We start from the raw sequence: 26564 nt of genomic DNA on the forward strand, positions 1-26564 counted from the left end.
TAAACATCTCCCTGGTGAATCATTATTGACATGGGTGGTAAGGTTGCATGATATAGGGGCAGGAACTGTAATGGTGGATCGGGATGATGCAAAGAAATTCTCTACTCTCTGTCCTGATCCCACCATACAAGATGAATGCCGAAGCTTTTCTGGTGAAGAGAATATTACAGCTTTACAGTTGGTGGTGCAGCAGTGTGGCAAAAATTACCCAGCAGCATCTGATTGGCCTGCCAGTGATAAACCTTGGCACGCTTTAAAAGATGCTGTACACAGACTAAAAGGAGGAGGAATGAAAATGGCAAGTTTTATAGGACAGGCTGATATTATGATGAATGAAGCTATGACAACGGCCATGCATAATTATATCATATGCACAGCCCCGCCTGCTTATAAGCAAGTCATTATGAAGCGATTGAGAAACCAGACAGGGAATCTCTTGTCTACAGTGGCAGAAGCGATTAGACAATTAGCTGATCTGGGTGACTGGGGACCCCGATCAAGCCCAGGGACAAATAATACACAAAATAATGAAGGGAAATCAAGCAGAGTAACTATGAAGGGGATGTTTTTAGCTTTACTTAAAGATGAAGTAAAAAAAAAAAAAAGATATAGATGGATCAGATACACAAACTTTATGGCAAATGTATAAGGACAGGGGTTTGAAAAAAAGAATGCGAAAGGTAGAAGCAAAGTTAGAGACGGAGGTAGTAAGTAACACTGAAGGTAATGTAGCACAACAAGCTGAAAAGGGTTCCGAACTGCATGGCGGGGTATACAATCAGATATGGCAGCAGTATGCTGGCCTGTTTGCAGACATTGCAGAAAAGAAAAATGCATAGGAAACTGGTCAAGCTTCAGTATCTACCTGGAAGTTGGACCATAGACCATATGTGAATTTAGAGATACTATGGAAAAACAGAAACATGCAAAGGGTCCGAGCTTTGGTAGATACCGGAGCAGAGGCCACATTAATTTATGGGAATTCTAGACATTTCAAGGGACCGCAAGTGATAGTAAATGGTCTGGGTGGAAAACAGACTGAGGCAGTCCAAACAAAACTGACTATGAAGATTGGACAGTTACCAATAGGGACATACACTTTACTAATTGTACCAATACCCGAGTACATTATTGGAATCGATGTACTGAAAGGTATGACTTTACATCTATCAGATGGATCATACCAATTTGGTTTACAAGCACGTTCTCTGAAAATTTCAGCTGTAACAGTGGGAAAGGTAAAAATGCCACCTGTAATTTTACCCCCAGTGAAGAAAAAGTATATATGAAACAATACCATATACCGGGGGGACAGAAAGAAATAGGAAATACAATTAAGGATTTATTAGTAGCAGGGGTACTACGAACTACTAGTACTGCTTTCAATAATCCGATTTGGCCGGTAAAGAAACCTGATGGTTCATGGAGAATGACAGTAGATTATAGAGAGTTAAACCATCAGACTGCCTCTCTTACTGCAGCGGTACCAGATATGGTTACGTTAATAGAGAAAATTCAAAAGTCAGAAGGGGGATGGTGGGCCATAACTGATTTAGCAAATGCTTTCTTTACCATTCCTATTGCAGAAGGAAACCAGATCAGTTTGCCTTTTCATGGCAAGGTAGGCAGTATACCTTTACACACCTACCACAAGGGTATCTGCACAGCCTTACAGTATGTCATAGAATAGTAGCAGAATGTCTAGATGAAATACATTTGCCTACAGATATTAGTTTGACACATTACATTGATGACATTCTGATACAAGGATCAGATGAACACATAGTGAGTGATTGTTTAACTAAAATAATTGAACACATGAAAGATAAGGGTTGGGAAATCAACCTCAACAAAATACAAGGACCTAGTCAAACCGTGAAATTCTTGGGAATCCAATGGCATAAAGGGCACAGGGAAATATTACCCAAGGCCAGGTAAAAAATCTTAGAATTTCCGAAACCCAGAAATAAGAAGGATGCACAGCAGTTTGGTGGATTATCTGGATTCTGGAGACAACATATTCCCCATCTTGGACAAGTATTAGCGCCCATTTACCAGGTTACAAGGAAAAAATATAATTTTGAACGGGGAGAAAGGGAACAAATGGCATTTTCAAAAGGCCAAGGAAGTAATACAACAAGCATTGGATCTTTGGCCCCTTCAAATAGGAGAGGTAGAACTGAATGTATCAGTGAAAGATATATATGTTAACTGGAGTTTATGGCAAAAACAGGATGGAAAGAGAGTTCCGCTAGGATTCTGGACTAAGAAACTACCTGAGGCAGGAAGTAGATATACACCTTTGGAGAAACAGTTGTTTGGGTGCTATTTGGCTTTATTAGAAACAGAACAATTGACAGTAGGGTATGAGGTGATTCTGCGCCCAGAGATACCCATTATGCACTGGGTAAGGAGTTTGCCAAAAACACATAAAATTGGTCATGCCCAGGAGGCAAGTGTGATTAAGTGGAAGTGGTATATACAAGACCGAGCTTAGGCTGGAATTGGAGGTATTGCCACTTTACATGAGAAAATTGCTGAGATCCCTATTGAAAATGTACATGAACCTGTTTTAGATATGATAGAGGAATCTCCAATTAAATGGGGAAAATCTTATGCAGATTTGACAAATCAAGAAAAAGGGAATGCTTGATTTACAGATGGCTCAGCAAAATTTGTTGGTGGCAAGCAACATTGGAAAGTAGTAGCATATAATCCCTCATCGGGGGGAATACTTAGTCAAACAGGAGATGGGAAGAGTAGTTACTATACAGAATTCTATGCAATTCTTTTAGCACTACAAATGGACACTTCTCAGTGTCATGTATTCACAGATTCTTGGTCTGTGGCGAATGGCTTAGCCACGTGGATGTCAACGTGGCAGAAGAATCAGTGGAAAATTCATACTAAAGAAGTATGGGGGAAAGAGATATGGGAGCAGATTTGGCAAAAAATATATGAATCCCATATACAAATGACTTTATCATGTAGATGCACATTGTGTTACTGATACTTTAGAGCAATTATTTAACACAAAAGCAGATGGAGAAAGCAAGATAGCCACTACAATGGCGGTTGATACTTATGACAATCAAATCGGAATAGCCAAATGGGTTCATCAAGAATGTGGGCACTTGGGGGAAAAAGCTACATATCGATGGGCACTGTTGAGAGGAATGTCACTGAAAACAGACATAGTAAAAACTGTTATTGCACAATGTCCAATACTGCTAGGGCTATCCCACAAGTTATAAGGGGACATTTAGCACAAGGTAAGCTACCAAGACAAGTTTGGCAGAGAGATTATATCGGTCCCTTACCAAAAAATAAAGGATGTCAATATGCATGTACCATAGTAGATACCTTTTCAGGTTATTTGTTAGCTGTACCTTATGGAAGGGCAACACAACAGATTATAATGAAAGCATTAGATTTGTTAACACTGTATTATGGAACACCCATACAGATACAAAGTGATAATGGATCACATTTAAGGGTAGATTAATTCAAGAATATTGCAGTCATCAAAATATTGAATGGATTTATCATATCCCTTATTACCCTGAGGCATGAATGGGTTACTGAAAACTCAATTAAGAAAGATGGAGAATGGTACATTAAGAAAATGGAAAGATAATTTAACTGATGCATTGTGCATCTTAAACAATAGACCTTTGACAGTGAAACATAAGGATGTTATCGACTCATGCATTTCAACAGGTATTTGAACCCGTTGAACAAGCTACAATAGAAAATAATGACAAGCAATCAGGCTTAATAGCTGGAGCCCATATATGAGTTACATCTGAAAATAGTCCGCCAGAAGCAGCTGAAACTGTAGCAGTTGGTAAAGAAAATGCAATTCTTATACTGCGGACAGGTCAGGAAAAAATGGGAGCATGTCCCAGCATACAAACGTTATTTAGGCGAATGAGCACTAATATATTCTTTTTGTCTTTAGAAATATGAAAAGATTGTGGAGGAGTCCATTTGGTTGCAGGGAGAAAACCTCCCCATATCTGAAGCAATTACTATTGAATGAACTATTTCGATTGAGGCAATTTTTGTTGTGACCACTTATATGTTTTCCATTGAATATGTCATGGACGCCTGCTTCACCAGCTGTACGCATAACCAAAATTGAATGGGGATGAAGAAAAAGTAATGCAAACCGAACACAAGGTAATTTTACGTGTGAAGCGAATAAAGGTTGTAGTATTCTAAATATAACAACTCCATCCGGTGCCATGATATGGAGAGTGAGAAGAGGACATGTCTATTTACAGTTGACTGGAAATAATACTGACATAACCATGACAACTGTAACAGACATAAAATGTTGTGCATGTGGCTCTGATACTACAATTAAAGAAAACTGGAAATTCTGTAAAAATGAAGGCACAACAAATCTTTTCAATACCACAATTTCTATGCAAAATATACAGGTACTATTTTGTATGAACGCAACAGTAATATATGGAAGAAACACTTGGGCATCACAATTAAACGTATTGCAAGAGCATTACATGACGCATACCGACCAGATTATACAAAAAACATCTACGTGTGTCAAAGTAGCACAATAATAGCAAAAATATGTTGTAATTTTAATCTGACTTTTTCTACAACTAAGCAGTGTTGAGTTAAACGAGCATGGTATGACACTGTCTTAGGAGGAGTGGGTGTAGGACTTGGAACATTAAACTCTATTGATAATGAAGTTTTAAAGAGTAAGCTGCATAACACAGGTTATGATACTGCAAGGCAATACAGTTACAGGCACAATGGTTGCCTACTATTTGGAGTTCACAGAAAGAACATTTGGACTTTACCAAGGAATTTATTGAACAGTTCAATAGTAGCTTATATACACATTTTCAGTTTGATAAGAATGTGACTGTACTACTCAACTAGGGAGAATGTAGTTTAAATTATATATATATGTGCAAGGGCAAAAACATAACATTCAAATGAAATTAATAACAGTTAATGAATATGCATGAAGAACCTTGTTTAAGATATGGCTTCCAGAAACACATTGGCTGTTTATACAGCCACACTTTACAATATGTACAGATTTGGGGTGTACATGACAGTTTACTCATTATAATGTAACACAACCCGAAATTATGTGTCAAATGTTAGTATTACCACTGCTTTTAGGCCCACCTTATCAGCTGTGGTTACCTACACTGCAGGGAAATTACATTGATAGCAAAAATACCACACATCAGTTAACACACTGTGTTACTACACTAAATGGACTGATTTGCAGACAACACTCACCAGTATATGAACCTTGTTTGTTACAACATTCAGTTAATATTTGTTTCTGGACTGTGTTGCCACTAACATATGAAATGTTTATAGAGGTATCAGAACAGTATATATGTATGGTATGTAATCATAGTATTCCAATACTTAAAACAATTCCTTTTGTGGGATGTTTTCAGAATGTTACACATTTGACACCACATATATTTTCGAGAAAACACAGACACAGAATCTGCATTTTTTGATGAATTTCAAATCACTTTCTATCGCTCTCATTACATGCATTACAAAAAATATTAAATTCTAGTGAATTATTAATACAGCATTTACAGAAAATAAATAAGACTCTGTTGGATCATGAAATGAAAACTGTAATTGTAAGTGATAAATTAGTACCCTTAGCTAAAAAACGCAAGCAGATACAGACAGTCATTGGTGGGACATTTTTTCAGGGCATTCACCAAAACCAACCCAATTTTTTTAATTTGTTGATTCATCCAATATTACTTATTTTGTGTTTGATTATTATATTAACCATTTGGAATTGCTGCATAGCATGTAGATTGCACAAACGTTATCCTGTAATGTATCAATATATCTGAGGATTCAATGAATCAAGGGACCAAATGTGATACAAATGTGACATGTCTGGTGAGAGATATGCTTGAAGGATAGCTTCATTGAATCCAGTCAGGAAAACAGCCCAGTTATGAATTAGTTAGAACAGCTAAGTGTACAATCTTACATGTCTATGCAGTAACAGATGTCAGGAAGGTTATGGGAACAGAATCTTGTATTAAGTTTGGAATGTGCTGTACATGGTGTCTGTTTATCCAGTAGCAGATGTTAGGGTGCTAATGTGTGCAATTTCACGTCTATGCAATAACAGATATCAGGAAGGTTATGGGAACAGAATCTTGTATTAAGTTTGGAATGTGCTGTGCATGGTGTCTGTTTATCCAGTAGGAGATGTTAGGGTGCTAATGTGTGCAATTTCACGTCTATGCAGGACCAGATGTGTTATGGGAACAGAATGTTGAATTAAGTTTGGAATGTGCATGGTGTCTGGTTGCCTGGCCAACACCCAGTCACTATGCCACATCAGCTTAAGGGATGCATGACTAAAGTCATGTACAGTTGTTTACACTACTGTCCTCCCTGTATAAAAGAAGGGGTTTTCCAGACAACAGTCTGAAATCTCACCTATGGATGGACGCACCGCGTAGGACTTATGCTTCCAGATGAACTAATCTTCGGTCTGACTGTTCCGGGATTTCCCAGTCATTGAAAGACTCGAATGAAGTTTCATAGATTAACTGGTGGGGTTCTTTCTTTTTCTTTTATTGTATTATATTGTACAATAGTATGAATTTTGGTATCTGACTAAGTAAAGCATTGAAAGTAACTGAAGTGTTGAGCCTCTTCTTTACCCTTGGAAAACTTTACGTTAGAACATTTGTGGAATAGAAGGAAAATAAAATAAAATAAGCTGGAACATTGTTCTTACCAAAAGGGATGATAACACATTTTTTGAATTGAGTTTAAGGCCGTGACTTTGGCACCAATCATTTGTTTGCATAAGACCCTCTTGCAGGATGTTGACATCGTTTGTGGATTTGCAATCATCAGCAGACTTTGCCAGCCACAGATCTTTAGTTTGTCTTTGTACTTTGGAGAAATAGATTCCGAATAGTAGAGGTCCCAGGACTGATCCCTGTGGAACACCACTGGTTACGGGGCTGTAGTTGGAGGTGGAGTCCCCTATTTGACTGTGTGGGTTCTATCGGTGAGCCAGTTAGCGACTCATCTAATGATATAAGGGTTGATACCTAGCTGGGTGACTTTGTCAATAATGCCTGTGTGGGGGGATAGTGTCAAAAACCCTGGCAAAGTTCACGTAGGTTGTATGCACAGTTTCCCCTCATCCAGGGCTCTTACTTTTTAACAATTATCATTCACTCCATCATTACATAAACTGAGCAATTCCTGGATTCCTTTAAATTTCACTCCTCCTCCTGAACATTATTCTGCATGTATTGTTCCTAGAAATTCCATTTTTTTCTATATACTTTGTTACTTTCCTTTTCTGAAGATCCAGCCCTCATTTTTTTTATTTCCTTTACAATAATCAGTACTTCAGTTACAGACCGTTTAGTAATTGTTTTTTTTTTTCACCCAGTTAGCATTAATCACAATAAGGGCTTACCATATTGAGACAGTTCAGATCCTGTGTACCAGCTCAAAATAATAATTGCCTTAGTTACAGCCATTTGCTCTATCAACATTTCTGATTTGAGTACTCTGGAGGAAATTTTTAAAATCTGCCAAATCATTACATTTCCAAAAAACATATTCTTAATTATCTCTTTCTTTTCTATCACACCTCCGGCATTTGCTATTGACTAGAGGAAAAAAGTCTCTGCAGTCTGCTTGGGGTACAAAAATACTTATGCAAACAATTCCAAGCACAATCAACCTTTCTGGACTTTGATGCATACTTGCCATACATATGTCCTCCCATTGTTCCCTTGTAAATTTCTTCGAGAAGTCTCTCTCTTCACAATCTTTTCTAACCTGTTCTGATTGATTCTTAAAGTTATAATGAAAAATTTTACACACCCTACCAATCACCCCCTTTTTCACAGCAGCTTCGACTAAAAACTCTACCAGAGCAGGTCTTTCACTTAGGATTCCCCTTTCCCTTTCTGCTTGCCTGCATTGTGATACCAATGCCTGCTATGGAAGGCAACCTCTAATTTGCGGTCCAAACTTCTGCTTTGCCTTATCTCACTCTATTAGTTTTCCCCCTCTAATTATTTGCTCGTAAAACCTTGGTTCCTTTACGAATCTTCTCCAGTAATTCCAGTCTAGTCTTGCTTTTGGCTGCTTTATGAATATAACATTCTGTACTGCTGTTGTCATTCTACATACGTCCAGTTTACTTTTAACCATTAAGCATTATTAAAACATATTGCTCCTTATCTGCTAAAATAAACAAGTAAATAAATCTTGAAACAATTGTCCTCTCCCTGGTATCCTCAGCTGCCTTCATTTCTGATTCTCTAGTACTCACCAATGCAACAAATGACGCTGATGCACACACAATGTTGTGCAGAGTTATAAAGAAAATGTACGTATAGTTCGAAAGAATCAGTACAAGGTGCACCACATTACTGAGCAGTCTGGTGTAAGCAGAAAAAGAATAATACAATAAAAAGAAACACCCGACCAGCTGCAGAGGTACAACCAGGAAAAAGAATGCTGCAGTCCATATGCAAAGGAACAAACTCCATTTGAACTTTTGAATACTAGAAACAGGAAACATGCATACAGTGCTAGAACACAATTTAAATTCATATAAAGCAGTCACATATGCTTATACATGCATTATAGCATATCAGACCCCTCTGTCAGTCACTTACACTTTCCTGATCTTGGTCGTCTTGGTATTCATCCAGAGGCTCTTCTGCAGCTCTGTCTGTATTGCCAGTATCCTGAAAATAAAGGAAAGCAACAGAAAGTGCATATTCTCAAGGTCAAATAAAATGTAACTTCACTGGCGGGAAGTAAAATTATTACATCATTGTTATTGTTAATGATATTGTGATTATGCACCTCACACTGATTTTATTCTATTCACCAAAGTGGTTATTTCCAAGCCTTGTTCCTTTAATGTTGGTTGAAACAGAAGCACAGCCATCAAATTGGTTACATGATGTCACACACGCCACTAAAAGCACAAGTTTTTCCTCTGTTCATCCACAATAACTGATCCTAGTCCAAGTTTGTGGTAAACAACCAACAAGCACTGCTCATGTTCAGTACCAACAGTTCATGTGACATCCATCAAATTGGTTACATGATGTCACACACACCGCTAAAAGCACAAGTTTTTCCTCTGTTCATCCACAATAACTGATCCTAGTCCAAGTTTGTGGTAAACAACCAACAAGCAATGCTCATGTTCAGTACCAACAGTTCATGTAAGTCACATCCAGTGGTAATTTACACACAGAAGGGAATTGTAAAATGGCAGTGTGTGACTCTTGGCTAGACCAATGGAAAATGGATGCCCAAGTTTAGAGTTCCACATCAGCAAAGTACATTACAGTTATTTTATAACAAGAGTCAGCTTTATCACAAACTAGAATAATTTCCATTACAGTACAAAACACTAACCATTAAGAAACCCTAAAGAAAACATTCAAACATGCCTCCCCACATAATAAGTTTTTAATTTTGCTTTACAGAACCTTGGCTAGAGGCCTACAAGGTGGCAGACCTTAGCAATAATTAAAAAATGACAGGAACAGGGGGCTATATACAATGTGTGGAATAAAGATATCAAGCACAAGCAGATGAAGACAGTATGCAGCAGGCACTGTATGCAGGGCATAAGTCAAAGTCCAAAAAACAGAAAACTAATGACCTGGAAAATTGCTTCAAGTGAATTAATGTTAGGGTCAAAGGAGTACCTCACACTGTGAGACAGATCTCTGCCAAATGTTCAAGCTACTACTTTGTGAAGTTATGCATATGGCCAAATACCTAAAAACAGCCATCAAAAGTGTTCATAAAAATAGGTATGTGTAGCAATAAGCCAAATGAGAGACTAGAAGATTGTGAACAGCAAAAAACTAGGTACCATTGGGCAAACAATGTCTGGGATCGTTGCCAATTGTCCACTTTCTTTATATGCCCTAGATTAACAAATGTTACATTGCAAGAGTATTTCAGACACTTTTCACTATCAGAATGCAATTTCGATCCACACCAGTTGAATATACAAATCTTTAGGCCTGAAAACACCCTCAGAAGCTGGTGCCTGCTCAGCGGCTCCGGACCCATCTAAGGTAGAGACATCCGCAGGTTCAATACTTAAAGTATCTCGCAGCATACCGGACTCCGAATGGGTCTCAGTAGAGACCTGTGAATCAAAAGTAGCAGGTATCAGGCGCTGCAAAAGCAACTCACTGAGTACCGGCAACTGGCTTAGGAGAAGCTTCGTCGTTGGTTTTGGACCTCGACGGTCTGCCTCTGTCTTTTTCTTTGCGTTTTTTAGGTATTCCGGTAGTCGGATTGCCAACAGACATTTCTGGATAGTTAAATCTCGAGCCAAAATATTTAGAAGCAAAAATATACCGACATTTAATAGTGCGTGGATTAAATTTAGCACAAAACCGACAGCAAGGCACGTTGTGGTCAGGGCCTAGGCAAGGAATACAGTACAAATGAAAATCCTTATGAGGTATTTGCTTCCCACAAGTAATACAATTATTAACTTTTACTGACATCGGTAAGGAGCAAGAAAAAGTTTCCCCAACAGGGTACTTAGCTTTTAGTTGAAGACTTCGGTTATGAAACTCGAAAACGAAAATCTCAGGAGTCGGCCGACCGGCACTTGCGAACTGCTTCGGCTTCGGGCACTGCGTGGCAAGAAAGACTGACGTAATGGTGTCGTCTGCATGTTTTATACCCCTGAAGACCTGACGTCATGGAAGAAGGGACAGCAACCGACGCAGGACCCAAGACTTTGTTAATCAGGCCGACTGAGGGCAACCTGCCAGCAGATTACCCAAATGTAATGACTGCAACAGTGAAACACGAAGAACATCACCCTGCAGCAACTAGTTTGCTCCCCAACTAGAGGTACAAATATCATAGACTTGTTACTAATGAACATGGGGGGATGCTGTTCCCTCTCATGCATTAACTCCTCCCTGGTAAGATCTAACCACAAAATGTCAAAGTCAAAAGTAAACGTTATTGTCATTCAGAGCACACAAGTGCACAGCTGAATGAAATTACATTTCTCCAAGCTCACATGCAAACACACACAAACAAAGACAATACACACAAACAGCAGCAGAGCCAAGCACTCCAAAGGCACAGAAGCCGCATCATCCAAGCATGACCCATCAAACTAGGCGCAGTGTACAGAAACAAACAATTCCTCACCAAGACAGCCAAAATTTCTGCTGCTAATTCCCAGCTAATCTCCACTTTACTCTACTCCTCTCATATACTTACCTACCTTAGACAGACCTAGACAAACTCGAGGCTTGCTACAACAAAACTGCTAAGTTTGCCACTGGTGCATCTTATCGCAGCCACCACAGTATCTCACTTAGAGAACTTGAATGGCTTGAACTCCTTCAACTTCTTCACCTGAATCAACTTTCTCTCACCCACAAGTTAGTAAACTATCCTCTTAAAGTCCCATCCTTTCAAAACCATCTCCAGTCCTACTGCTCCACAAGATCACTATGCTCCAGCAGCAAAAATCTACTTCTAGTGACCAAACCCAAGAACTCAGTGGGAGAAGCACTATTCTCCTGCATCATATCCAGATTATGAAACAATCTCTCCCCCTCTATAACCACACTATCTTCTTGAAATCACTTCAAGACTGTACTAAAAAGTCTCTGGTTATGCCCATGAACCAATCCCGACTAGTTACCCTCCTTTTACCTCCCCTTCCTCTCCCCTCCTCTAACCACCATGCCTCACACTGTCTGATCACTGCATTCCTTCCTCTGCAGGCTCTGGCTCACCCTTTACCCTCCCCTTTCCTCCTCACTCAATCTCTCAGACCTGTTATAACATGCTTAACTACCTCACTTCATCTAAACTCCAAATACCTATCCAACTGACTTGCACCTGGCGTCCTCTCACTACCACGTGTGCTACTCACTCAGACTTCTCTTACTCCTTTATCGTCCCCTTCCATCCCATTAGCCCTTCTAGCTTGTTCCACCTTCGTGTGAAGCTTCTGCTTTATATCTGCTTGAGTTCAGTGCAATATTTGTATATAAGATTTAGGTATATGAGTTTAGAACAGCATCTGTTTGAGCTTAGTACTATCTGTATATACATCCTACCTTTATTCCTAGCCTTTAGCTAGATATTGGTATATCTGTTCATTACTATGTTTCATACTGTATGTATAGCTAATGTTAAGTGCAGTATGTATTATTTGCTATTGTATGTATATTCAATTGTTCTTTGTGTACTCTGCTGCTCATTTATTGTTCTGTGGAGTTTTTCTTCCCGGTCCTCCACTGAAAAAGGACCTGTCTCCAGTTGGAATTTCCCAGTAAACAAATGTAAATAAATAAATAATGGCAGGGACAACACCGAGCACAGCACTCCTCAAGATCCAAACCATCACCTTTTCCATCTTCAACACTAGTAACATTCCAAGACACAAACAGGGTCTGAGCCATCCAAAAAACAACAGAGACCGAGCCATTGGAAGCAAAGACGCTGCTCATATCCATATTCAACTCATTAGGGTGATGACAACAGTGACCCCAGCAATCCTAATCATCCACACAGTGCCAGTTCCATCTCTAACACCAGAAATGTCCAAGTCACAGTCTTGTCCCCTCTGAGCCACAAACTTAATCTGAATCCAATTTAAACTTGTGGACACAGTCGGGCCTCTGCGACCCACACTCAGTGGAACCTCCACCCCTGAAGGTCCAAAAATGATCTCCTTTATTATTACAACTCACCTAGAATCCCCAACAAACACCAAACCTGTTAAAAGCTTTGCTGGGGGGGGGGGGGCAATCCATCAACTGACTCAGGGAACTAGAGACTCATAAGCTTGACCAGTCTCATCTGCAAGGCCATGGACAGAACTATCATGGACCTGATCAATGATGACATATGAAGTCTCCAAACACTGGACCAGACCCAAGTTTATCAACTGTAACTGGGAGCAATCATTGAATCTACAAACAATGCTGGCATCCTACAAACAGGCTTAAAAATTACAAATGACTTGTGCCAAAACCATGGTCTGAGACTAAATGCTAAAAAATGCATAATCATACCATTCAGTAAATCAGATATCCCTGCAAATTATAATATTAATAGCACACCCTTAAAAGTAGAGCCAGCAGTGAGGGTCAGAAGACCACAGACAGATAGTAACCTAAACTTTAACTACAAGATCGCTACGGTAATGAGGAAATCCTTCTGTGTGGCTCAACGTATAAGTAAAAGCATGATATCAAGGTCAAAGGAAGTTATACTGCCATTGAAACCAGCCCTCATCATGCACATAATTGAGTACAATGCTCCCTTCTGCATGTACCTAACCAGGAACTCAGACTGACTGGAGCAGCCCCCACAGGTTTCTTACAAAAAATAAAAATGCAAAGTGTAGAACACATCTTATGTAGACCTTCTAAAGGCCTTATCATTTTATTTCGTCGCACATCATTTATTGAGAGGTGACTTGTGCCTAGCCTACAAATCCACTCTCTGATCCAGCCATGATGAAAATGTTACACATCTGCAAGAAAAATTATATGAGGGTTACATGTTCCATGGACCTGAACTTTATTTGTTACTCTAACCAAACTTGCTGGAGAGACAGATTCATATCACAAAAGATACCTTGTCTATGGAATAAACTTCCAATCTGCATAAAACAAAGTCTGTCCCTCGCTTTCTTCAAAAATAATTTTGATAAATGGATGAGGAACAGTAAATTCACACCTGGCTACTGCCTCTGTCCCTTATGGCTCCAACACCCAAAGACCCACTACCTCGATTCTACCTCATCCTGTATCTGGGGAATTAAGATATAATGTTGTCATATCCTGGGTATTATTGGCTAGGGTTGTAAAGGTTTTGCCCAATTAGCCTAGTAATCATCTATAAACCTATGAAGTGCTTGAGACGGGTGGCTGGATGCACACTGTAGGACAAATGAAGAAAGGAGAACATCATAGCAGAAGCAGAAGCCAATGTAGCTCCATTTGCAGAGAAGGTCAAAGAGAACAGATTATGGTAGTTTGGGCACATGCAGAAAAGCAGAAGGTGATCTGGTAAAGAAGATTTGGAAGACACAGGAAGAAGGCAAGAGGAAACAAGGGCATCTAGTAGAGAGATGGATGGACTGTGTGTGAGAGAAAACTTGCAACAATCAGGAATGACTGCTGAACAAGGTATGAAAGTGGCAGTGAAGTGAGAAGTTGTAACAAATGGTGTAACGACAAGCCCTTTTGCAGAAAATGGGAAGAAGGGTGTGGATGATGATGACATGAAGCTGCTCATCTGTGACCGATAGCACACACATTTAAAAAGACTGACTGCAACCTGAAACTTAGCTTTAACTGCTTGCACTGTCCCTGCAACTAAATTACTGTAAATACAATTAGTCAACAAGTGTTTTCTTAAGGCTTTGGATGGCTGAGATTTAGAGATCTGTCACTAATTCAGACTATCTACATAATGCAACAGATGATATCTCATAAGCACCAGAATAAAATAATAAAGGATTCAAGAAAATCAAAAATGGTGTACTGAAGAAGTAAGGAAGAAGAGTTATTAATATTTAAAATGATTTCTTTATATCTGTCACTTAAGAAATGAATATTAAGGGGAATGAAAACACTTTGTGGTGGGGAAAACTTTTATTTGGGTGACATTGTGTACTAAATCTTTAGGTAAAACTACAGTAGGGCTACAACTTACTAGATTTGTTGCTTTCTGCTTCCTTTAGAAGCAGCAGTCTGGATTTTACAGATTTGGAGTTGGTATATGTAATTAGCAAGGGGTGTGGGGGTGAAGAGGGGCTTGCTCCCCGACAAAAACACTGAAAATGTGAAAATATCTAAGCACACAGAAATACCAGTGAAAAATCTGACATCACTGAAGCACATTTTTCAATGCTTTTGTTGCACCCCTACACCCCCTGCTAATTACATATACCAACTCGGAGGTCACAGCAGTGGGGAAAGGGCATAACCCCTACCTAGTATTGTCTTCGTCAGTGGAAGTCTTACTTTGCCGTCTTTTTCCATCAGTCTTTTTACTGTCATTCTTATATTGTTTCAAGTCATTTTAGGTATGCTCACATATACAGTGCAATGAAAAAGTATTTGCCCCTTCCTGATTTCTTATTTTTTTTGCATGTTTGCCAAACTTAATGTTTCAGATCATCAAACAAATGTAAATATTAGACAAAGATAACCCAAGTAAACAGAAAATGCAGTTTTTAAGTGATGATTTTATTTAGTAAGGAAAAAAATATCCAAACCTACATGGCCCTATGTGAAAAAGTAATTGCTCCTGAAACCTAATAACTGGTTGTGCCACCCTTAGCAGCAACAACTGCAATCAAGTGTTTGTGATAACTGGCAATGAGTCTTTCACAACGCTGTTAATTTTGGCCCATTCTTCTCTGCAGAATTGTTTTAGTTCAGCCATATTGGAGGGTTTCCGAGCATGAACTACCTTTTTAAGGTCATGCCACAGCATCTCAGTTGAATTCAAGTCTGGACTTTGACTAGGCCACTCCAAAAGCTTCATTTTGTTTTTTTAAGCCATTCAGAGGTGGACTTGCTGGTGTGTTTTGGATCATTCTCCTGCTGCAGAACCCAAATGTGCTTCAGCTTGAGGTCAAGAACTGATGGCCAGACATTCACCTTCAGGAATTTTTGGTAGACAACAGAATTCATGGTTCCATCAATCACAGCAAGTTGTCCAGGTCCAGAAACAGCAAAGCAGCCCCAGACCATCACACTACCACCACCATGTTTGACTGTTGGCATGATGTTCTTTTTCTGAAATGCTATGTTACTTTTACACCAGATGCAACAGGACACACACCTCACAAAAAGTTAAACTTTTGTTTCTTTAGTCAACAGAATATTTTCCCAAAAGTCTTTATGTTCTTTTTGGTCAGCAGTGGTTTTCGCCTTGGAACTCTGCCATGCACGCCATTTTTGCCCAGTCACTTTCTTATGGTTGAGTCATGAACACAGAACTTAACTGAGGCAAGTGAGGCCTGCAGTTCTTTAGATGTTGTTCTGGGTTCTTTTGTGACTTCTTGGATGAGTCACTGCTGCGCTCTTGGGGTAATTTTTGTAGAAATGCCACTCCTGGGAAGGTTCACCCTGTTCCATGTTTTGTCCAATTGTGGATAATGGCTCTCATCATAGTTTGCTGGAGTCCCAAAGCTTTAGAAATGACTTTAACCTTTTCCAGACTGATAGATGTCAATTACTTTGTTTCTCATCTGCTCCAGAATTTCTTTAAATTGTGGCATGATGTCTTGCTTTTTGGGATCTTTTGGCCTACTTCACTTTGTCTGACAGGTTCTATTTAAGTGATCTCTTGATTCAACAGGTCTGGCAGTAATCAGGCCTGGGTGTGGCTAGTGAAATTGAACTCAACTTTCACAAAAATGTGATTAACCACAGTTACTTCATGATTCAACAAGGGGGGCAATTACTTTTTCACATAAGGCCATGTAAGTTTGGATATTTTTTTTCCATTAATAAAAATCATCACTTAAAAACTGTATTTTGTGTTTATTTGGGTTATCTTTGTCTAATATTTAAATTTGTTTGATGATCTAAAACATTTAAGTTTGACAAACATCAAAAAAAATAAGAAATCAGAAAGGGGGTAAATACTTTTTCATTGCACTTTATATTTATATATATATATATATATATATATATATATATATATATATATATATATATATATATATATATATATATATATATATAAATATATATATATATATTGTTGTGTCTTTCGGCTTTTCCCGGTTAAGGGTCGCCACAGTGGAACTCCGGTCCGCTAATGACTGGCAGTTGATTTTTATGTGCCGAGTTACCAGCCCTGACGCACAACCTTCAACGAAGGTACGCCCATTCACACATGTCTCCACGCAGAAGACGCTCTAACTGAGAATCGAACCGGACAGCGTCTTACTGACAGGCGACAACACTCTATATATATATATATATATATATATATATATATATATATATATATATATATATATGGGTCTACCTGAGAAGACTGAAAAGCCACAATGTTGAATCCAACAAGACCAAGACGAAATTGCCGAAACCTCACATGAACGAACACCTGCAAAACTGGCGAACAAACTTTGAGTGAATAACCACTTGTCCTACATGGTGAACTTTGTCCTTTTCTCTCTGTACTGCGATATCAGTTGATATATTTAGTTGGAGAGGGTGCCTCCCACATAGGTGGGTGTGGGGGCAAAGCGGTGGGTTTAATTTGTTTCAGTTTACAGTTTTCTGTTTCGTTTCGGACACATGGTTACTTACCCGGTAAGTATAATACTGGCATACAAATTGCTAAAATGGACTTTTGTCATAACTTCTAATGTAAGATTCATGTCAAAGGTCACTTTGCATTGTTATTAAAATAAGAAAACTGGATTCTAATTGGTACTGCTTGTTTAAAACACACTAAGTAAAAGCAAGAAACAATTGCCTTTGTTAGAGCTTTATCAGACCTGAGTTGTATATATAAGTAACAAGTAATATATACTTTTCTATTTTCTATATAAAAATCCATTTAAATTATAATTAAGGCATTAATCCAAGAGCACTTAAACAGAGCACATCAACAACAGTGAATGGAACGGTGGTACAAACATAAGTTTGCATTTTTATTGTGATTGGTGCTGTTTACTTCTTATCTAGTAAGTACAAATAAATGTGTTTATATATGTGAGTATACTGAGTACACACTTGTGTGCGTGTGTGTGTATATATATATATATATATATATATATATATATATATATATATATATATATGTTTAATATCATATTGTCGCACCGACACTGTGCGAGTGTTCAGATTTCCAAATCAAAATATCCAAAATCACAAGAATGAACAAATTAAATGCAGAATGCAGCATTTTGGTAAAGTCGACATCTCAGAAATGTCGACTTTACTGAAAATACTACACTTCCTATCAAGAATAACCTTTAGTTATGTACTTACCATAACGACAGATGTATGGGCTCCATCTCGCCTGCATTCATTACTGACGGGCTCGGAGCCGAGAATCGGCTCTGACTCGGCCGCTATAACTAGCACAAAGTCTCTCATTGGCTGGGCCAACCCTGTATCCCAGGATGCACCACGCCCAAACCCCCAGATCTTGTTTGCCCCAATATTATCTTGGCACACACACCACCCCAAGAGGATATATAGGTAAGAGGAGAGAAAAAATAATATCCTCAGAGGGATCAGAATACAAGTTTCCTCCAAGTCCAACAGGTAGGGGGAAGGAGGGCGGGTATGTAAGAATGTAGGCGAGATGGATCCCATACATCTATCGTTATGGTAAGTACATAACTCAAAGATGTAATGTGATCCTATCTCGCCTACATTAATTACTGATGGGACAGCGTCCCTAGCACCTAAATCCTGGGAGGCTCACTGGAAAACACTCCTGAGCACTGTGGAACCGAAGGAAGCCCGACCTCTAGAGGCCACGTCCAGTTTGCAATGAGAAATAACGGTATGAGGAGAAGTCCAAGTAGCCGCTGCACATATCTCATCTATGGATAGTCTAGCATGAAAAGCCACTGAAGTTGACATAGCCATGGTAGAATACGCCTTAACTGGAAAGGGAAGATCCCTACCCACTAATGCATAAATAAATGAGATGCAGTCCCTAATCCACTTAGCTATGGTGCCCTTAGTTACAGATCTGCCAATTCTATTGTCCGAAAAGGACACAAACAACTGATCTGATTTCCTCTCCTGTTGTGTCCTATTTAAATAAAACCTCAGTTGTCTATGCACATCCAACTGGTGAAATTTGTATTCCGCTTTGTTGGAAAATCGTGGAAAAAAGACTGGAAGTTCAATAGACTGGTGGAGACAAAGGGCAGAAGAGACCTTAGGGAGAAAGGAAGGATTAAGTCTCATTGATACTCTGTCCGGATGAAAAATCAAATAAGGAGGTTTAACAGAAAGGGCTTGAAGCTCCGATACCCTTCTGGCTGACATTATGGCTACCAAAAGGGCAGTCTTCCATGACAAAAATTTCAATTCGCAAGAGGCTGCCGGCTCAAAGGGAGAAGACGTTAAAGCTGTGAGCACATTTAAATCCCATGGCAAAACGGGTTGTGAAATTGGGGGGCAAAGCAACCAGGCTCATTTCAGGAAAGCTTTACACAGCTTATGACCCATGAGGGAGGGCTCGTGTGCAACATGATAATTAGAGATTGCTGCCAACTGCATCTTTATAGTGGAGGCAGCTGAACCCTGTCTAAACAGTGTTGCTAAGAAATATAACACCGCTGACACAGGGGTTTGTAAGGGGATCAAGATCACGTTGCTGAGCCCAAATTGCAAATCTCTTCCATTTACTAGAGTATATTTTCCTAGTAGAAGACTTGTGGGAGGAGGACAGAATATGTACTACTTCCGGGGTAAGGATATGCTGTCTGACTAAGGTCGGAAGTGGAGAAGCCAGGCAGCGAGCTTGAGAGTTCGTAGGGATGGATGGAGCTGTCCTGACTGATGAGTCAATAGGTCTGGAGCTGGGTCCAGAATCCAAGGACCATCCACCGCATACTTTCGAAGGAAGGGGAACCAAACTTGATGAGGCCAGTGTGGTGCAATCAAGATCATCTTGCTTCCCAAGCAGGTAGCCTTCTGAATCACTCTTGGTAGAAGAGGGACCGGAGGGAAGGCATAGAGCAGACCGGAGGGCCAATTGTGGACTAGAGCATCCCTGGGTGACTCCCCATGTGGTGGGGATCAGAGTGAAAAGATTGCTGCACTTCGCATTCAGGGGGCTGGCAAAGAGGTCGCAGCAGGGAAGGCCCCACCTGGAGAAGATCTGAGCAGCCACTCGATCATTCAGGGACCACTCATGAGGCATCAGAATAGCTCTGCTCAGCCTGTCTGCTATCACATTGGACTTCCCCGGAATGTGCGTTGCCACTAGAAAGCACTGGGAAATGATCGCCCAATTCCACATTCTCATGGCCTCCCTGTAAAGGGGGTAGGACTTGGTTCCTCCCTGCTTGTTCAGATACCAGACAACAGACATGTTGTCAGAAAGAATCGCAATAGTTCCCCTGGGAAGAGAGCTGTGAAGTGCCTGCAATGCTAGAAGCACCGCTCTCATCTCCAGAACATTGATATGCAAGTGAACCTCGTGGTCTTGCCACATACCTTGAACCGTCTCACCCAGATAATGCCCCCCCCCACCCTATCTGGGAGGCGTCCGTGGTTACTGTGGCAATAGGGGACGGGGGCACAAGGGTTTCCCTTGATTCAGGTTGGACGAGAGAAGCCACCAACGCAGATCCTGCCAGCATCTCTCCGTGATGAGAATCGGATGGGACAAGGGACGATCCTGATATGACCACTGGGCTGAAAGGAGCCACTGAAGTAATCACATGTGTAACCTGGCTAGCAGAACTAGAAGAAGAGCCGCTATTGATCCCAACAACTGAAGAACCATCCTGGCTTGTGCTTTTTCCCAGGGTAGTAAAGCCAGAACTTGGGCTGTAACACTTTTATTCTCTCTGCTGGTAGGAAAGCTCGCATTTCTACAGAGTCTAGCTCTGCGCCGATAAAGGCAACACGCTGTGATGGCAGCAATACAGATTTTGCCCAGTTGAACGAAATCCCTAAGTAGATGGCCCAATTTGACAGTAGCTCTCATGGCTTGAAGAATTAGATGCCTGGTGGGGGCGGTGAGGAGCCAGTCGTCTAGATAAGGAAACACCTGGAATCCTAGACGTCTCAGGTGAGCTGTCACCACTGCCAGACACTTTGTGAACACCCTGGGGGTTGTGGTGAGACCAAAGGGCAGGGCTCGGAATTGAAAATGACTGGCTCCCAGGCGGAAGCGTAAATGATTCCTGAAGGCCTTGTTTATCTTGATGTGATAATAGGCATCCTTGAGATCGATGGAGCACATCCATACTCCTTTTTCCAGCAAGGGGAAAATGGATTGCAACGTGACCATTCGGAACTTGGACTTCTTTACAAAGTGGTTTAAACGGCTGAGATCCAGAATGGGTCTCAAGTCCCCTGTTCTTTTTGGCACCAAAAATAATCTTGAGTAAGCTCCTAATCCAATCTGGTCTGTGGGGACTGGTTGGATGACTCCTTTTTCTAGCAGCCTTGAGACCTCTATTGCTGCCTGATCCCGTTGACTGGGTGGGACGTCTGGGATTTTCCTTGATGGTGGGGGGGATGGATAAAGGGAATGGTGTAACCTCTGGTGATGATACGAAGCACCCATCGATCCTGAGTAATGGACTCCCAGGCCTGAAGATCCTCCGAAAAATGACCCCCGACTGGCTCCAGAGACGCACAGTCGGGTAATCCCTCAGGGATGTTGGTAGAAGGAACCATGAAAGGACTCGCAGTCTCCTGTATTGCGGGGGCCTCCACCACCTCTAGTGCGATGCCTTCCATTAAAATTCCCCCCTCCTCTGCCCCTGGAGGGGGGGTCAATATGATGGGCAGGGGAAGACTTTTGAGACTTTCTGAACCACATTTCCCTCCCCTCTGAGCCTTGGGATAAGGTCTAGTCGGAAGCGAAAAACGGGCCGCAACGGCAGACAAGGTCTTACCCTCCTGCTGAGGGTGTCTTTTACTTTGGGTCCAAAAAGGGAGGACCTGTCGAATGGGGCGTCCATGAAAAAAGACTTGAAAGCCCCCGCAAAATGACACAAGCGCACCCAAGCTTGCCTCCTAAGGGCTACGCCCAAACTCACTGCTCTACCCGCCCCCTCGGCTGCATAAGATATGAGCCTCATGGACGAGTTGACGATGGAAGAAAGGGTAGACAGCTGGGTGTTAACAGGCTTGGCCAATGCCTCAGGCAAGTTACCCGACAGGGTATCTCCTAAATCCTTTATGAGATCCCTTTGGAGCTGCGTAAAATGACACAAGTAATTCAGCGACCGCAAGGTAAAGGTCGCTGAAGCCAGGGTATGCTTCCCATACCTATCCATACTCCTAGACTCCTTATTAGGAGGATGGATGGAAGTAGAAGCCTCTGCCACGTCCTGCTGAGTGGCAGACGCCACCACCATAGCATCTATAGGTACTCCCCTTGGTCAAAAATTATTTTCCAGGAGGCGCAGATAAGAACTTATTAGGGTGGCTAGGAACTGGCTCCACAGAGTAAAGGTGTTCCCACACCCTTCGACAGATAAGGTCCAATAATTCATCAAATGGTGGAGACACCCAGGAGGCAGAAGGCTGGGCTCCGAAGGCCTTGAGGAAGACCGACTCCTCCTCAGAAGGGTTTTTGGATGGCCAGTCACCCCGCTGTCTCAAGATCTCTAGGATATCGGAGAACGAGAAATCATCAGAGGAAAACTTTGGGGACCCTTCTGCATCATCGAGGTCGGTATCTGAGGTGACAGACTCATCTGGGGAGTCTACGTGCTTCCTCTTACACAACTTCTTCCTGGGAGGCTCTTCAGGCACAGACTCTGAAGGGCCCTCAAAAAGTAGGGGACCACACATGGAGGTATCCTCAGGCCTAGGAGCCCTGCTGTCCAGAGATAGGGGGCTACCAGAAGCTCTAGTCGCAGCATCTGGGAAAGGAGTTGCCGATTCAGGTGAAGTCACTATGGACTTGGCCAGCACGCTCCTCATAGCTTTGAAGGCAGGTCCACCAGAATCGGACGTAAAACCCACCTCCGAGACCATGACTGGAGTCGGGGTACTCCTAGCCAAAGCACCAAGGGGGAGACTCAGAGCCGCAGCCTGAAGCCCTGATGTATCCCCCTCGGGTTCGACTGAGGACACCAGAGTACTGAAACCTGTAAAAGGAATGGAACAGGTTGGAGCCGAGGTCGGATCCGAAAGACTAGCAGGAGGTTTTGGAGCCGACCCAGGGACCTCACTCGATTCAGCAGACTCTGGCTCCGACGACACCGAGGTTGTCAGAGGAGGAAGAAACGGAACCGATATAGTAGCTGGCTCCGGAGCCGACTGGGCTGGAACCGAAAATAATTTAGTTAACACTGGCGATTGGAGGAGCCTCTGGACCACCCTATCGACATCCGAATCTGAGAGCCTGGAGGACTTGGAGGAGACAGAAGGGGGTCGAGATACCTTCTCTGTTGGAACCGAGACAAGACTGGGGGAATGGCTCTGAATCGGCTCCAAAAGGATCAGAGCCGAAGCAGGCTCGAGAACCACCGCAACCTCCTTCGGCGCAGATGACCGTGGAGTCAAAGAAGCTGACCCCGCAACAGACAAGACTTCCTGCGGCTCTGAGACCAGTGGAGCCGAGGAAGGAGACATAGCCTTGGACAGTACCTCCTGCGGCTCCGATACCAGTGGAGCCGAGGAAGGAGATACAGTTTTTGACCTTTTCTCCAGAGGCTCTGATGAACTAGTCGGAGCCGGAGACTTCATTTTAGTCTTGGACCTGGATTTCTCAGAGGGAGGAGAAGATGCCAAAGTTTCCTCAAAGGAGGGTTTAATCAAACCCTTAAGGATAAGTTTATTTTTTCTCTCCTGTAAAACCCTGGCAGAGAAGGCATGACACACACTGCAGGATTCCTGCAAGTGTATGGCCCCAAGACAATATACACAGATGGCGTGGCCATCAGTCAGCGACATCTTATACGCACATTTGGCACATTTTTTAAAGCCAGATGGCTTATGTTCTTTTGGTTCCTTGCCCGACATAAGGAACACAACCCACAAGTAGAGCAACAAAAATTCGATTTAAACTATAAATCAACACGAAGCACACTCAGCAACACAAGGTAGGGAGGGAGGAAAGGGCTCTAACTTAAATGCCCAAACACTAATGACACAAGATAGGGCAAAGGCCCTCTAACTTAAACGGGCCTAGCCCATCAAACAGAAGGATTAACTAACAACAAACGCAATCAGTCACAAAAAATGGATACAACAGACAATGTAGCTATTAGAATATCTTTTTTGGTATAATAACTTGCGCAACAGCTATAAGTTCAAAAAAAGAGAGGGTACTTAGCCACAGCCAAGTTGAGACCACGTCGTTACTGTAGGAGCAGCAAACGAGATCTGGGGGTTTGGGCATGGTGCATCCTGGGATACAGGGTTGGCCCAGCCAATGAGAGACTTCGTGCTAGTTATAGCGGCCGAGTCGGAGCCGAGAATCAGCTCCGAGCCCGTCAGTAATGAATGTAGGCGAGATAGGATCACATTACATCAAACTTTATTGCAGGGGGCCAAACCCGCCTGCACCCATCACCCCCCTGCTACTTATATATACAAATTCTGAGATCACAGTACAGTGAGGGAAAGGGTACATTCTAGTGCGATCTACATTCAACAGCATTTGCTGTTGTGCATTTCAACATTTTTTTTCGTTATTTCAGACTGTTGAATTGGGTGATCGGACATACTGAATTTGAATGAAGTCCAATTGCCCTTTTGATAGTAAGCCTCTCTCTCTCTATATATATATATATATATATATATATATATATATATATATACATACATACACACACACACACACACACACACACACACACACACACACACACACACACACACACACACACACATATATATATAGTTACATGTTAAATTGTTGAGTGATCAAAATGTCGAGCATGGGAACATCGAGACCAAAACGTCACATGAACAGAATAGTGAAAACCCAGAACATCGGCAGTTATAACGTCAACACTATAGTAACGTACCAGCCAACTGGAAGAAGGTCAGACATCCATAACAGTTGTCATCGACAAGTGTATGTAAGTGGTGTTATAGCTGTAATATTCACATTAGAACTATCTGCCAGCATGGCGGATGGTGCAAAAATTGTTCCCTGGGTAATTCGCTGCTCCTGCTGTAGTGCGATCTCGGAGTTGGTATATTTAAGTAGTTGGGGTGCAGGGGGGCTTGCCCCCTTGCAATGATGTTTTTGTTTGTGTTGTTACTTTACAGTATTTACGTTGGATTTCGGATGTTGGATATTGTGATGTGTAGAGTCGACGTTATAACTGCCGATGTTCTGGGTTTTCGCTATTCTGTTCATGCGACGTTTTGGTCTCGATGTTCCCATGCTCGACGTTTTGATCACTTGACAATTTAACATGTAACTATAGATATATATATATATATATATATATATTAGCACAGCAATGTGGCAAGTAAATGACTTTTAAGGCAGGCTTTTTTTGTTTCAAATAACTTGGTCTGTATGGCAATATGAGCTTATTATGCATTCATTTTGTTATCTTTTGGGAAAAAAAACATCCGACACCTGGTTTAGTTCAGATAAAGTAATTCCACTAGCAATCAGAAGAACCTGTATTTTTTTGTTCATTAATTCTTTAGCAGTGCCTAGAAGGCACACAACTGGAATAATTAGGTTATGTGGATCTTAATATGACTACAAAAATATAGTGTTAGTTTTCAAAGAAAATCCAGTTAAGCTACTTTGGCATACATGTTTCTACAGCTAAAATGAAATGTGATCAAGATACTGAACATTTCTGTCTGACACACATATACAGTTTAAAAACTACAAGATTCACATTTCAGTTGTACTTCTACAATATTAAATAAAGCCATTTCACATGGCAGTCCTGACATTTGTCAATGAAATATACAATACCTGTATAGTGAGTCAAATGCCTAGTAAGTATCTAATATCATTTTAACTATGCTTACACTTTGAAGTTAATCTTGATGCTTACTCAATTACACTTTACAATAACTATACAGATAAACAGATAACATTAACTATTTCAGGTACACACTAATCAGAATGTTGAATATAATGCTTCAGCTCTGAATAGAAAAGTGTTAATCAAATTAGACCCTATTTTAAAACCACTGCTTACTAGTGCTACAGGGTAATAATTATGTGGCTCAGTAAGAGCTTTTATTACTGGAACTAAAGCAATTGTGGCTTAAGTTAAGATGGATATTACATACAACAAAAGAAGAAAAATGTTAAACCTTCATGAAAATGTACATACAAATTCCACTGGTGCAGTCTCAGAACGTTCCTTTTAGTTAATAAATTCATTACTTCTCTTATGATATGTTAAAATACTCTGTGCACATCTGCCAGAATAAGCTTTCCTACATGCCTTATGGGTTTTTACTTATGTGTTGACAGAAATCAGAAACAGGCACACAACATCTGAATTGCAAATTAAATCCTTCTCTTGATAATTGTAACTCTGCTAATAGCTTTTGTTATACTGCAGCACATAATGTGGACTAAATCTGTGGTCTCAATCTTTCTTGAAATATTCTGTCTTTCCACTCACATGGTATACTCAGTGGTTTCCCAAACTGCACCCAATAAGCCCATCTCTTCCATGGTTGGGGTGAAAGCCTAATCAGACCACTTGTTCCCCTCACAGTTGAAAGGTGGGTGTTAAGGAATGGCTCAGACTGCAGATCACACAGACAATCATCTGTTATCCAACTCCCTCCCCACAGGTGGTTGTGACTTTCACCACTGCTGCTCACAGGAGG

At 41.1% G+C, this 26564-nt stretch overlaps 1 protein-coding gene across 3 annotated transcripts in view; it reads right to left on the reverse strand.

Moving 5' to 3' along the window:
- LOC122793591 (Golgi integral membrane protein 4-like) overlaps positions 1-26564 on the reverse strand; it is a 1583571-nt gene that overhangs the window by 108512 nt on the left and 1448495 nt on the right. For 2 of the 3 annotated variants that reach the window (XM_044061762.1, XM_044061760.1), the window contains one exon: positions 8697-8768. The exons of the other annotated variant lie outside the window; for it this stretch is intronic. In XM_044061762.1, the coding sequence (XP_043917697.1) occupies positions 8697-8768 (72 nt within the window). The remainder of the gene's footprint in view (positions 1-8696; positions 8769-26564) is intronic. 3 annotated transcript variants of the gene reach the window in all.

The sequence above is a fragment of the Protopterus annectens genome, chromosome 2.part0 (assembly GCF_019279795.1).
Source record: "Protopterus annectens isolate FY-2018-M chromosome 2.part0, PAN1.0, whole genome shotgun sequence".
NCBI lineage: Eukaryota > Metazoa > Chordata > Ceratodontiformes > Protopteridae > Protopterus > Protopterus annectens.